Source organism: Gadus chalcogrammus, chromosome 15 (genome assembly GCF_026213295.1).
Source record: "Gadus chalcogrammus isolate NIFS_2021 chromosome 15, NIFS_Gcha_1.0, whole genome shotgun sequence".
NCBI classification, from domain to species: Eukaryota; Metazoa; Chordata; class Actinopteri; order Gadiformes; family Gadidae; genus Gadus; species Gadus chalcogrammus.
Window position 1 is genome coordinate 25485250 of NC_079426.1, and position 14152 is coordinate 25499401.

The following is a 14152-nucleotide window of genomic DNA, read 5'->3' on the forward strand; positions in this document are numbered from 1 at the left end:
CCAGTCCACCAGGTGCTGGTGGCCCCGACCCCGACGGCGGACGTCGAGCAGGCGGCGAACTTTGTAGACCTCAGACCCATCAACGAGTCTGGGGGGTGGTGGGGGTTTGGGGTCGGGGTTGGGACCCAGACGCCTACACCGGAAGGGCTTGACACGGGACACATGGAAGGTGGGGTGGATGCGGCGAGGGCAGGAGGGAGGTTCAAGTGAACTGCAGAGGGATTGACCACCCTGGAGTAGAGGCCGATGAAGCGTGGATTACATTTTGGGGAAGTCACCTTCAGAGGAAGGTCACGCGTGGAAAGCCACACCCGCTGCCCCTGGGTGTAATGGGGAGCCCTGATGCGGCGACGGTCTGCCTGACTCTTCGTTCTGGTCTGTGTGCGAAGAATGGCGGCCCGGGTCCGCCTCCACGTTCTGCGACAGCATTGGATGAATGTCTGTGCTGAGGGAACCCCAACCTCCACATCCGGGCCGGGAAACAATGGAGGCTGGTAGCCGAGGCAGCACTGAAACAGGACAGACCAATTTAAGAATGATGGCAAGGGTTCATGGAGTACTCCACCCATGCCAGCTGAAGGCTCCAGGCTGTAGCGGTCCCTGTGACGTCAGACACCGCAATGCTGTCTCCATCTGCTGGTTGGCTCGCTCCGACCTGGCCGTTTTACGGGGGATGAAACCTGAGGACAGACTGACTTTAGCCACGAGAAGGCTGCAAAAAGCACGCCAAAAATTAGAGGTGAACTGGGGACCTCTGTCTGAGACCACATCCACTGGGAGCCCGTGTAGCCTGAAGACATGCTGCGCAGTAAGTCCGCTGTCTCTTTGGCAGAGGGTAACTTGGGTAAGGGGACTAAGTGCACGGATTGGAAAAGCGGTCAACAATAGCGAGGATTGTTGTGGTACCGTGAGATGGTGGCAAACCTGTGACAAAGTCCAGGGCATCCGGACTTTGTCACCAAACTAAAATGGCTCCTTAGCTCCCTCCAGCCAATGACGCCACTCCTCTAGGGCCAATTTTACTGCCAATAGCTCTCTGTCCCCAATGTCGTAATTGCGTTCAGTGGGAGTGAGTTTGTGGGAGTAGAATGCACAGGGGTGGATCTTCTGATCTGCCCCAGACTTCTGAGAGAGAATAGCACTCACCTCAACATCTGTGGTTAGGGAGCAGCCACTAAACCATAGTTGCGGATGAACCGCTGGTAGAAGTTAGCAAATCCCAGGAATCTTTGTAGCTCCCGCCTAGACGTTGGACGCTCCCAGTCGGTGACTGCTTTTACTTTCGGACCATCCATCTGGACCCCTTGCTGTGATGACATACTACAGGAAGGAAACAGTCTCTTTTGAAATTCACATTTCTCCGCTTTAACGAACAGTTGGTTTTCCAAAAGGCGCTGCAGGACACTACGAACATGCTGGGAGTGCTGGGAAACCGACAGAGAAAAAATGTAAATGTCATCTAGGTAAACAAAAACAAACTTGTTAAGCATATCCCTCAGAACATCATTAATCAGACCCTGGAACACAGCTGGGCAGTTAGTGAGACCAAATGGCATGAATAAATACTCATAGTGACCTGAAGGAGTATTAAATGCAGTCTTCCATTCATCCCCCTCCTGTACTCGGACCAGATTGTGAGCACTGCGGAGATCCAACTTGCTCTTGGCCCCCTGCAACAGCTCAAAAGCTGAGGACATCAAAGGCAGAGGGTAGCGGTTCTTCACCGTGATGTTGTTTAGGCCCCTATAGTCTATACAAGGACGCAGGGCACGTCCTTCTTCCCTACGAAGAAAAGACCGGCACCAGCAGGCGAGGAAGAGGGGCGGATGATACTGGCAGCTAGTGATTCACCGATTGATTTGTTCATAGCTGCGATTTCGGGAGGAGACAAGGAATAGAGACAGCCCCTAGAAGGTGATGTACTAGGTATAAGATCGATGGCCAGGTCATAGGGTCGGTGTGGTGGCAGGGAGGTTGCACAGGCTTTACTGAACACGGCCTTGAGATCCAGGTACTCAGGTGGTACATCAGACAGATCCATGGAATCATTTGTGGCTTGTGAGACTGCAGGCAGGGGGGTAAAAGCATTCTTAAGACAGTTATTCAGACGGAATGGGCTCCAGCCTAGGATGGTGTTATTAGCCCAATCAATATGTGGATTGTGCTTTACCAGCCATGGCCGGCCGAGGACGATGGGAGCAGTCGGTGACTCTAACATATGGAACACTAGGTTCTCTTGATGATTGCCAGAAATTAGTAGACTCACCGGGGACGTGACATGGGTTATCTGGGAGAACCTTACTCCGGTTAGTGCTCTTGCCTCCAGGGTTGTCTTCAGCTGGGCTGGGACGAGGTGTAGCTCAGAAGCCAGAGAGGTGTCCATGAAATTGCCATCAGCTCCCGAGTCAATAAGTGCGGACACGAGGTGGGAATGAGCTCCTGTAATGAGCATGGCAGGGTCAAGGGTACGGAAGGTAGAAGAGGGATGAAGAGGAGTGATGCTCACCAGTAATCCCCCTTCTACGGGTGAGCGTTGCCTTTTGCTGGGCATTGGGCGGAGTAATGGCCCGGTTTACCACAATACATTTAAGAATTGGTGTCCCTTCTTCTCTGTCTCTCGGCCGGAGACAGATGGGTACGGTCCACTTGCATGGGCTCTGGTACGCTGGTGTCAGCTGGCACTGGCAGGGACGGGAGAGGGACCTCCGAGGAGGCTGACCTCGGAGGAGGGCGGAACTCTCGCTCCCTGGCCCGCTGCTTCAGGCGTTTGTCCACTCGGATGGCAAGCTCGACGAGGTCATCAAAGGTGGAAGGCAGTTCACGGGTGGCGATCTCATCCTTGATGACCTCAGAGAGTCCATAGAGGAAGGCATCATACTGGGCATCTGAATTCCAGCCACTGGTGTTGGCGAGGGTGGGGAAGTCTATAGCATAGTCGGAAGCAGACCTCTTGCCTTGACGGATCTGCAACATCACTCTGGCGGCCTCTCTCCATGCACCGAGCGATCGAAGACCTCCTTCATCTCACCTATGAATGCCTGATAGCTGAGACAGACTGGGGAGTTGGAGTCCCAAACCGCAGTTCCCCACTCTCTTGCACGGCCCGTCAAGAGGGTTATGACATATGCCCTCGGTTCTCAAAGTGGGGTCCCCGGACCCCCGGGGGTCCGCGGCGCGTTGCCAGGGGGTCCGTGAAGAGCTTGTTGTTGCAACATAAACATACCGGTATTTACGGAAAAAAATTTGGGCCGGTCGCCATTACTCCCGTCGGCGTAACGTTAAACCAATGAACACTCTTTTTACATTACGTCAAACTCCCTCAGGCTTTACCTTCACATCTCGCACCTAAATACCTCAATAAAAGCCAATTAAACAGGCGCATTGTGTTCAGCCCCCCCCTGCTTTAATTTTCGGCCAATAGTAACTCTGTTAACATTGCGTCAACCTGTCACGCATGCTGAGAGCGGCAATTTGATTGCAGCGCAGCACGCGTGCCCGGCTGCCCGCGCTGCAGGCGCGTTCACGTATTTTGCGGCGCGTCAAATGCTGCTCGAGTTGAAATATTTCAACTTTTCGGCAGCAAACGCGTGATGACGGCCAAGCAGCGTTCAATAGCGTTGCCAAAGCTGTGTTTTGCGTCCCCTTCAAGGCTTCATCCATATATGCATGGCATGCGAGCAGGCGATTTGTTACGATGGACCATTGGTAACAGTAGGTAACGTGTTTACGTGGGTGAATAATTTAACTGTTTTGCACCACTTTACTATCTCTTGTAAACCAATCCTTGCAGACATTTGGAAATAAACATGTCCTCTGCCGTTGTCCCATGTCCATTGTGACAACATTGGGCAATGTTGCCATGTCATGTTTTTGCTGGTTTTGTTTGGTTGGGTATTGTGTGTGTGTGTGTGTGTGTGTGTGTGTGTGGTGTGTGTGTGTGTGTGTGTGTGTGTGGTGTGTGTGTGTGTGTGCCTGGGCGAAATTTTTATACACACATTTATAAAAAAGTCAAATCTATTTACATATTGTAAAGTATGCCAAAATACAATAAAATGCTTATTTAACACTATTGTGGTATTAGCACTGAATGATTGAAGCATAAAAGAGTTCAAAAGCATCTAACAGAAAAAATAGACATGAGCCTATATGATACATTGTGTTGCGGTTATTATGAGGGGGGTCCTTGAATAATTTCTGCCCTAGGGGGGGTCCCCGGCCACCCATATAGTTTGAGAACCCCTGACATATGGCCACCCGGGACTGATCCATACGGAAAGGTGGCCGGCTGCAGCTGGAACACCAAGCTAACATTTACGAAAGGAAAGCTCTGAATGTTCCTGGGTCCCCGGCCATAAAGTGCAGGAGCTGGCATTCGGGGCTCTCGGAACGGGTACCAGATGGGCCGGGTGGTGTCCAGAGACTCTTTCAACTGTCTCACATGGGCTTAATGTCGACCGAGATGTGCTCCTTGCCTCTCCAGCCCAGTCTTCACCTGATTACAGATCTGTTGATTCCCTCCTTGGTCAGATTCGCTACTGTCACGACTCAGCCCAGGGAATCAATTGCCAGATCAAAGGATGTATTCACAACAGTCCAGCAGGCCAATCAGATTCCCGGTACGGCGGGGCTTCATAAACAGGCAGGCCGACAGGGGATACAGACGGACAGGTAAGGCAAGAGATCCAAAACCGATAGGCAGAAGACTTAGTCCCAAAACAGGCAGGGTTCAAACCGGGAAGAACAGTAAACTATAACTTCTCTTTAAAGAGCTTCACGCTAGTCTCACTCACGTGGCAGTCAGGTAGCAAACAGTATATTACCGTGACGATCTGACAATAAGTGAACAGAAGGGCAGTATTTAAATACTCCACCGATCTAATACCCAAATGAGAGACAATTGTGAACAGAGAAATTGGAGGGAAACACACAAAGGCAGGAAGTTACCCAAATAAGGACATGGGTGTACTCCGGGCACATGACCAACACATGGCTACAAACATAAACAACAGTCCTGAATTATCACACTCCAAACAGGTAGGGGGATGACAAAACAACAGTCCATACAAGAATCCTGACACACTTGTGTAAATTGTTTCAATGTATCTTGTCTTGTGTCTTTTTATGATTGTTGATTTTGTTTTTTTTTTTTAAACACTGCCCTGTAAGGTGACCCTTGAGTGCTATGAATGGCGCCCTCAAATGAAATTAATTATTAAATTAATATTATTATCAAGTCTGTTTTGGTTGACCGCAGCGATTGTCAGCGACTAGTGGGTCTGAGAGGAGTCGAGTCTGAGAACGAACGAGACGAACGAGAGACGAGAGAACCAGTTCGGCTTCGTCTCGTCTTAAATGATTCGTTCATTCGAATGATTCGGTCGCGATCCGAGCCACCTCTAACGCAGACATCTGGAGGCAGAACGGGCAGAACTCATCGCGATCATCTTTAATGTTGCTGCAACGATGCATCATTAATTCTGTTGAATTCACAAACATCCGAAGCATCGATCGATGAAAGATTTTGAGCATGCGTTAGAGACAAATAGAAGAAAACTACGACGAAGAGAGGTGTCTGCGAACAACTTCGGTAACCGGCAATTAGAGCGTCTTTTTTGCTTAATTAACATATAACAACATGTGGACAATGAATTTGATTTTCTGTGTTAAGTTAGGAAAACAGATAGTATTAATCTTCAGCTAACTGTCAATAAGAATAAATAAAATCAATATACACGTGCAGCTGTGAACTCATGTATTGTAATTTATGGTATGGACGTTTGATGTAAGACCTATGTTTTAGCGTTCACAACTAACTACTCTAAAAGCAGTGCAATATTTAAAGAGTTTTAGTAGTATTATTAGTGGTTGGCAGTAATATTCGCAGTAGTAGAATAGCAGTAGTGGTAGTAGTAGTGTTGGTCATAGTAGTGGCTATTAGTAATAGCAGTAGTGAAAGTAGTAGTAGAGTAGTAGAAGTAGTAGTAGTAGCAGCAACAGTAGTGGTAGTCATAGTAGTTGGTAGTAGTAGAAGTAGTAGTAGAAGAAGAAGTAGTAGAAGTAGTGGTAGCACTAGTATAGGTCATAGTAGTAGTAGAAGCAGTAGTGGTAGTAGTGGTCATAGTAGAAGTGGTGGTAGTAGTAGTAGGCGCTATAAGTATGTAGAGGTCATAGTAATAGAATGGTATTAATAGTAGTAGCAGAGGTCATAGTAGTAGTGGTAGTAGTAGCAGTAGTGTTAGTAGTAGTAGTGGTCATAGTAGTAGTAGTGGTAAATAGTAGTTGTAGTGACTAAGCCCTAAACTTAGTACTATGGTTGTTGATTCCGTTTATAGTTTCCGACGTTGCGCCCAGCGCGCTCCAAGTACCTGCAAAAACGAAGACAGTTTCAGTTTATTTTGCTGGTTATTTTCCTTCCAATAATACACAGCCGCAGTAATTCTAACTCAAAATATATTTGTAACAAAACAATAAACCCGAATTCCTCACTAAATACGATGCATAACACACGGGACCACGGGCACACGGGCACATGTTCGATAAAAACTGTTTGCTTCCCCATCAACAACCAACCTGTGATCAGGTTCAATCAGGTTAAATGCCTCACTCTGCTGACCCTGAGGTCAACTGAACCACATAGCCTCCCTAGTGGGCCGGGGTTAAAATTACACGAAAATAACGCACATTAATATGGCTCCTACACACCAGCCCCTAATTGCGTCTGCTAGAGCAATTACACCAACAATTTTAAATGAGCCATTTGTGTGTTGAAGTCCCTCATGAGCTGCTGAGAGAATAGTTTTGCTTTATTTCCAGATCTTCCCAACTCCAACTTCAAATTCTTGTCACTCTCCTCCGCCAAACTCCTTCTTGAGGTGCTCGAGATCCTGCCTAATTCTCCCTCCTCAGCGACGGACAGTCCTTCTGCAACCTGGTGAAGTCTTTGTGGATCTTCAGTTTCTCGGTTTCTTGACCTCAGTCAGCTTCTCCTTCAAGGACTCCAGAGACTCTCCGTCTTCATCTCTCTGGTCGTCGTCTCCGGTCTCGGCGCCCTGCACTGCGCTGCACTGTTCCATCCTGACCACCTCCTCCTGCTGCACCAGCGTTCTGCTTCTCCAAGGAAACCATGGCGACCTGCTGTTGTTTCAGCCAAGCTTCTCTCTCGAGGAGCTCTTCTTTCAGTCGACCTATTTCGGCAACAAGGTTTCGATTCTGCTCCTCGCCTCGTGAAGGCTTTGCAAGAGCTGACTGTTGAGAGAGATCCCTTTGTACTCTGCTCCACAGTCAACACCACTCGTAACTTTCCCTTCCGTGGATGGTACACACCATGGTGCGGGATATACCACACCTTCCCTGTTGGTGCTTCTAACTGATGCTGCGGCACTTCTTCGGCGTAGCCATTGCTAATGACATCAGCAAGAAAGTTTTTTGTACTCTCATGAAAGCTTACGTCTTTCTGAATTCTTCTTCTCAGACCACGGACACGTTGCACGGCAACCCTGAGGTGTTCGGCATCAAAACATTTTCCCTTTGAAAGGCAATTGAAATGTGTAGTGTCCGTTCTGGAGCTGAGCAGAGCTTTCCATTTTCTCCATAAACTTATTTCTTCTCTTGACATTTCTTCCTGTTCTGCAGAAGCTCGGTCATTGAAGTCATAGTTATATGGTAATTAACAGTTCTTCAATATGGTCAATGGCAATTCTATTTGCACAAAATGAAGGGTGGTCACTTCCACAGTCGTCACTTCCCCTAACGGGCCATTTATTACCCACCCCAGTAGGGTTCTGATCGCGTAGGGTCCATCTTCACCTTCACGACTGTTAATGACCTCCCAAGGCTCCATCAACTTGGAGGCGTTTGTGCCAATTAACAGATCCAGTCAGCGTTTATGTGTGAATGTTTACATTGTCTAAATAATGCCATTTTCTCAGCTCCCTTTCACTGATTATGTTGGCTGTAGAGACGGGCATCTCTTTCTGGGTAAACACTTTGGGAAGTGGATAGAAGCTCTCACCAGAAAATCCGGAAATCTCCAGACTGTCAACGATAGAACTTTCTATTGAGTTGTTATGGCCCAAGGTGCGGATATGAATTTTGCATTTGCATCCTTCCATGTTCAACCTGTCGACAAGCTTCCTGGTGCAGAAAGTTCCTGTACTCCCTGGGTCCAGAAAAGCGTAGGTTTCAATAACCCTGTTTCCCTTTGCGCACTTCACCTTAACAGGCAAAATGGGAAGAATACCATTGCAGTGGCCAGCCCCTGTAAGACCACAAGCGGAGGATGTTGTGCGGCTCTCAGATGTTTTTGACCGCTCACTGTTCTTCTCATCCTTTGAAGAAACCCTTTCTTTCTCTTCAATGCGCAAAACACTGGGGTGCGTTCGGTTGCACTTTTGCAAGTGATGCGCCTGTCGCAATTCCTGCTCAAGTGTCCTGTGCACAAACAACTGAAACACAGACTTTCTCCTTTAGATAGTCCAGTTTCTCCCTGTGTGGTTTTTCTTCCCAGTTTAAAACATTGATCTAAAACATGACCACCAGCAGCACAATACTGGCAGAATACAGAAGTAGTTTTAGTGAAGGTGGTCACTTTGCCGAGAGCCTTTTCCCTCTGGTCACCATCTGGTCTGCTGCATCCGTCCTCATTCCTGTGAGTGTCTGCTTTATATCCATCCTCAATGACCACCTGTGTTGCAAAGCTGTTTTCTTCCCCAAAGCTGTGGCGTCACCTGTATCTTGCTCACTTTTGTAGCTCCTTTGAGCACAGGTGAAGTGTCCTGTATATCACCAAAGACTGGATCTGAAATGATTCTGACCTGGCGCTCAATGAACTTGACAAGGTCTGAGAATCGTGCCCTTCGACCAGTTTTCTCCAGTACGTCACATGCCTTTGCTCTCCACTTGTCTCTTAGTTATACGGAAGCTTCTGACTAAGAATCTTCATGTTCGCTGGCATGTTAAGTTCCTCCAAATATTGAAGATCTTCCATAGCGTTGGAACACTCACAGAGGAAAAGCCCATAAGCTTGAGCGCTTTGGTGTCTTCAGCTTTGATGCTTGGCCATCCTGTGACCTTTTCCATGTAGGCCGCTGTTATTTTGAACTCATTTCCAAAGTGCTCCTTTAGTAACCTTTTAGCGACAGCAAATCCTTTGTCTGCAGTCATGTGAAGGCAGCTGCGTACAATATCTCTAGGCTGCCCCCTAGTGAATTGTTCGAGATAGTACAAACAGTCTCCTTTACAGCCAGTCTTTGCTTCCACGCAGTGCTCAAATGCCCTCATAAATGTGTTGAACTGCAAAGGGTCTCCATCATAAGTTGGAATTTCTCTGCGCGGCAGCAGATGTGATGTTTGCATTTGAACAAGGCGAGCCGTTATGTCATTCTGTTGTTGCAGCAGATTGTAAAGACCTGCTGTCTGATTTTGGTCTTGCAGGGTTGCTGCACTTGTTGGCCTAGAGTGGTGTTGAAAGCTTTGACTGAATGTTGGCATTGATGCAAGTGAGGCAGTTGAGAGCCATGACTGACAGTGGCTGTGGTTGTGATGCAAAATGCATGGACAAAGATGCTGAAACGATTGAAGTTTCAGCATTGCATTGTTGTGGTAAAGATTCACGCTGCTGTGTGGGTGGGAGCCACATATATTGAGGCCTGTGGATTGAGAGAGGTGAGCTTAGATCTAGCCCCTTTTCTGAAGTAGGAAGCCATTCCATCAGATTGCCTTGAATGGATGCTGCTCCCCATCTGTAGCACTGCTAGCTTTGCAGAAGTGGCAGCTATCTCAGTGTCCAGCTCAAGCTTCTCCCTTTTTCTCCTCAAGAGAAGTTCCTGCTCCTCCAAAGCATGTTTAGCCTTTAAAGCAGCAGCTCGGGCCAAGAGTGCGGCCCGTTCCGCCTCTGCCCTGCGTCTGGCTGATGAAGTGGAGAATCTGCTACTTGACGATCTGTTTGAGCCATGGTGCCTTGACTGCACATTTGAAATGCTGTCTTGAGGTCCAATCTCATTTTCACTTTGGACAGTTTGAGATTGTCAGTTTGACCCAGTAACTCATCATTAACCTCATCATCATGATCATCACCCACTTTAGTAGCTGGACAAGCAGCAGTGTCAGACAACCATTGATTTGTACCCACAAGAAACTCCTTTACATTCAACATTTTAGCTTGGTACATATTTCATGTTTGCTTGCTTCCTCAGCAGGCAGTAAACCCAATAAAGATGCATGCCCCTGCTGTATTGTGTTACACAACTCATTAAAAACGGTTAGCTCATTTCAACCTTATTCACATGTTCTTTATCACCCATGAATTTAAGAATAGAATGTTTTACTTTAGACAGTTTACCAAAGTTAGACTTTCTTTCCTTTTCTAAAATGCTTATTTTTTCCAACAAAGCTTTATGTGTTAATTTACCAACACGTTTTTCAGTTACACATTTTACCTCTGCACCCGCAAGCTCAGTCTCAGGCCCAGTTGGCCTGTTTCCTCTTCAGCCATAATGACGACAAAGTCAGTTGGCTTTATTAGTCCGCAAATAGTTTGTGTTGCGCAAACAACTCGTCTCGACGAGAAAGTTATTTTTAGCGGTTGCGAGTCTGCTACCAATGCATTGGGTTTACGCGAATGTGTGCACACAAATGCCATGGCCATTCATATCAGCGCTGATCCACACATACATAAACCTTTATGCCCCCAATCGAGCGTTGGCCGGCTTTGATGAATGATGTCCCGGTGAGATGATGCTGTCGCTGACCCGTAGCTCACTCCGGTAGCTCCAGCTCCGTAAGCGATCGGCAACTCCAACACAGGGGCGGCTGGCCCCTGGTGGGCGATAGTGCCCCGCCCACCCTCACATCCGTGGTTTCCAAAGAAGACGTTAATCCACAATGTAACAAGTCGGCGTCCTCTTGGTGAACGTTCTCCAAATCGAAGCAGTTTTTCGACCTAAATGTAGTGACTAAGCCCTAAACTTAGTACTACTGGTTGTTGATTCCGTTTATAGTTTCCGACGTGCGCCCAGCGCCCTTCAAGTACCGCAAAAACGAAGACAGTTCAGTTTATTTTGCTGGTTTATTTTCCTTCCAATAATACACAGCCGCAGTAATTCTAACTCAAAATATATGTAACAAAACAATAAACCCGAATTCCTCACTAAACTAAGATGCATTAACACACGGGGACACGGGCACACGGGCACACGGGCACAGTCGAAAAACTGTTTGCTTCCCCATCAACAACAACCTGTGATCAGGTTCAATCAGGTTAAAGCCTCACTCTGCTGACCCGAGGTCAACTGAACCACACAGCCCCCTAGTGGCACGGGTAAAATTACACGAAAATAAAGCACATTAGTAGTAGTCGCCATAGTGGTAGTTGTCTGTGGTTCCAAGAGTTGAACTTGGTGCGTTGCACACTGGAGATGTCCAGTGTGGACATCTCCTCAGTGGCCACTGCCTCTCTCTCTGCTGACCTAAGACCTATCTTTTAGCATTCAAAACGAATGACTGAAAAGCAGTGCCAATATTTAAATAGGTTTTTAGTAGTAGTAGTGGTGGTAGTAATAGTAGCAGTAGTAGAAGTAGTAGTAGTATAGTAGTAGTAGTAGCAGTCGTGGTAGTTGTAGTAGTAGTGGTCATAATAGTAGTGGTGGTAGTAATAGTAGGAGTAGAAGTAGTTGTAGCAGTAGTGGTAGTAGTAGCAGCAGTAGTGGTAGTAGTAGTAGCAGTAGTAGTAGTAGTAGTGGTAGTAGTAATAGTAGAGGTAGCAGTAGTGGTAGTAATAGTATAGGTCATAGTAGTAGTAGTAGTAGTAGTAGTAGAAGTAGTTGAAGCAGTAGTGGTAGTAGTGGTCATAGTAGAAGTTGTGGGTAGTAGTAATAGTATAAGTAGTAGTAGCAGTAGTGGTAGCAGTAGTAGAGGTCATAGTAGTAGAAGTGGTAGTAATAGTAGCAGTAGTGGAAGTAGTAGTAGAGGTCATATTAGTAGTAGTTGTAGTAGTAGTCGCCATAGTAATATTAGTGGTAGTAGTCTGTGTTTCCTACTCTTGGATGCCTCAAAAGAGTTGAACTTGGTGGGCTGGACGTAGTTGACCAGGGTGGACATCTCCTCAGTGGCCACCGCCTCTCTCTCTGCTGACCCCTGCAGGAGACACCAGGCACCACAGCATCAATATCCTCATGAGCATTACTATCAGGAGAATCTTGTGCCATAAGAAGGACAACGATAGCATCAGCAGACCTTTTTACCCTCGTCGTCTTCATCCTCATCGTCTTCCTCACTCTCGGCCTCTATCTCTGTTCAAGAAGAATGAAATGTTGCGTTGCATAACACATGATTCTGCTGAACACCGTGTCGTATTACATTGGCCTTCCTGTTGCTATGCGGATTGAAGCTGTAATAAAAGCAAGTATGACCGATTCCCAGCATTGGTGGACATCAGGAACATTGATCAGCACTCAGTGTTGTGTGTGTGAAGCGTACCGCTGATGTGGTTGCTTGGCGACGTGGACTCTGCATTCTGATTGGATGGTTGGTCAGTCAACCTCTTGACTTCAGGGGCCACTGCGGCTTTATGGGACTTCTTATTCTTGATGAGGATCTTACCCATCAGCTCCTGAGGACTGGGCAGGGGGACCCCAGATTCAAGCTGACACACACACACACACACACACACACACACACACACACACACACACACACACACACACACACACACCACACACACACACACACACACACACACACACACACACACAACCACACACACACACAATAACACACACACACACACACACACACACACACACACACACACACACACACACACACACACACACACACACACACACACACACACACACACACACACACACACACACACACACACACACACACACACAGGATATAAATACACATGTGCTTGAATAAACTGTATATGTAAATATATTACAGTTTTTCTCAGTCGCTTTGGTACATTTCTCAGATCAGAATTGGAATTTGCAAAACAGTAAGTGCATTTCTCAAAACAATTGGTACAAATAGCTAAACACCATGGATTTCATGCAAAAGCCAGTCTCTTGCTCCAAATCCTTAGTTTGTTTCTCAGAAGTAAATATCTGTGTCAATGAACATGTCAGTGCCATCACAATGACAAGTCCTGGACCTTGTGTCATTGTGTACGGATAAGACAGTCAAATTGCTTAGTCATGTTGTCAATATAACAGTGTACTTTGGAGGGATGTTCTGATGTAAACTATGGCTAAAGTTTTGAAGACAATTATTGTAAGTTACACCTCAGTGTATGTGGGAGATTGATTGCAAGAGACTGGACAAGATTCACATTTACTCTTTGACTGTTTGTACTCTAATTTGTTGACAGACCATGTCATTGCTAGAAATGTGAACATAGGAAAATCTCCTCAGGGTAAACTGTACATGCTTTGCTGTATGAATTACAGTCTGCCTACACCTCCTGACGTTCCGGTCTGTTGGGCCACAAATTCTCATTCTCACGCAGCCTCACTCCTCTTCCTCTTCTTCTTCTCTCTGGCTGTTGACCCTGTCCAATTCCTTGTCCCTCCATTGTCAGACAATGTAACATTGTGTTGTGCTCCAGCTATATAAATACTTGCCAGTTCAGGAGATGCACCTTTGAGCTATTTCAGTAAACTGGTTGATCGTTGGTTGATCTAACACTTCCCACATTTCCCTTCTTTAGAGAAAGTCAAGATTCACCTGGTAGCAATTTACCAATTCAGGACGGATTTAGAAAAAAAGTCTAATGGAAATGCATAGAAATATGCTTGACATATTATGACAACTTCTTCAACCATTTTGCATGTAAAGACTTACGCAATGCCTAAATGTTGTGGGGTGAGACTATTCAATAGAGACCCATTACAATACATTTTGATCAACATGACATAAGCAATTGATAATGTAGGAAAGAGCAGAGAACTGTACATAATCATTTGCATGAATGTACCAAAGCATTTGCAACTTGTTCAAAGAAATGAGAAACTGCTTTTTTTGATGTGCACAAGTGACACATTGATGTGAAGATTGAACAGGTAGTTTTGAGAATTTCAATTCTGATCTGAGAAATGTACCAAAGTGATTGAGAAAAACTGTAAATGTATATATATAGCTATATATGTAA

The 14152-nt window shown here is 46.4% G+C and overlaps 1 protein-coding gene across 1 annotated transcript in view; it reads right to left on the reverse strand.

The window, feature by feature from the left end:
• The window catches only part of LOC130404237 (1-phosphatidylinositol 4,5-bisphosphate phosphodiesterase beta-1-like), a 52746-nt gene that overhangs the window by 18650 nt on the left and 19944 nt on the right, over positions 1-14152 (reverse strand). Inside the window, 3 exon segments of the mRNA XM_056608882.1 lie at positions 12036-12132; positions 12232-12287; positions 12475-12640. Of these exon segments, the coding sequence (XP_056464857.1) occupies positions 12036-12132; positions 12232-12287; positions 12475-12640 (319 nt within the window).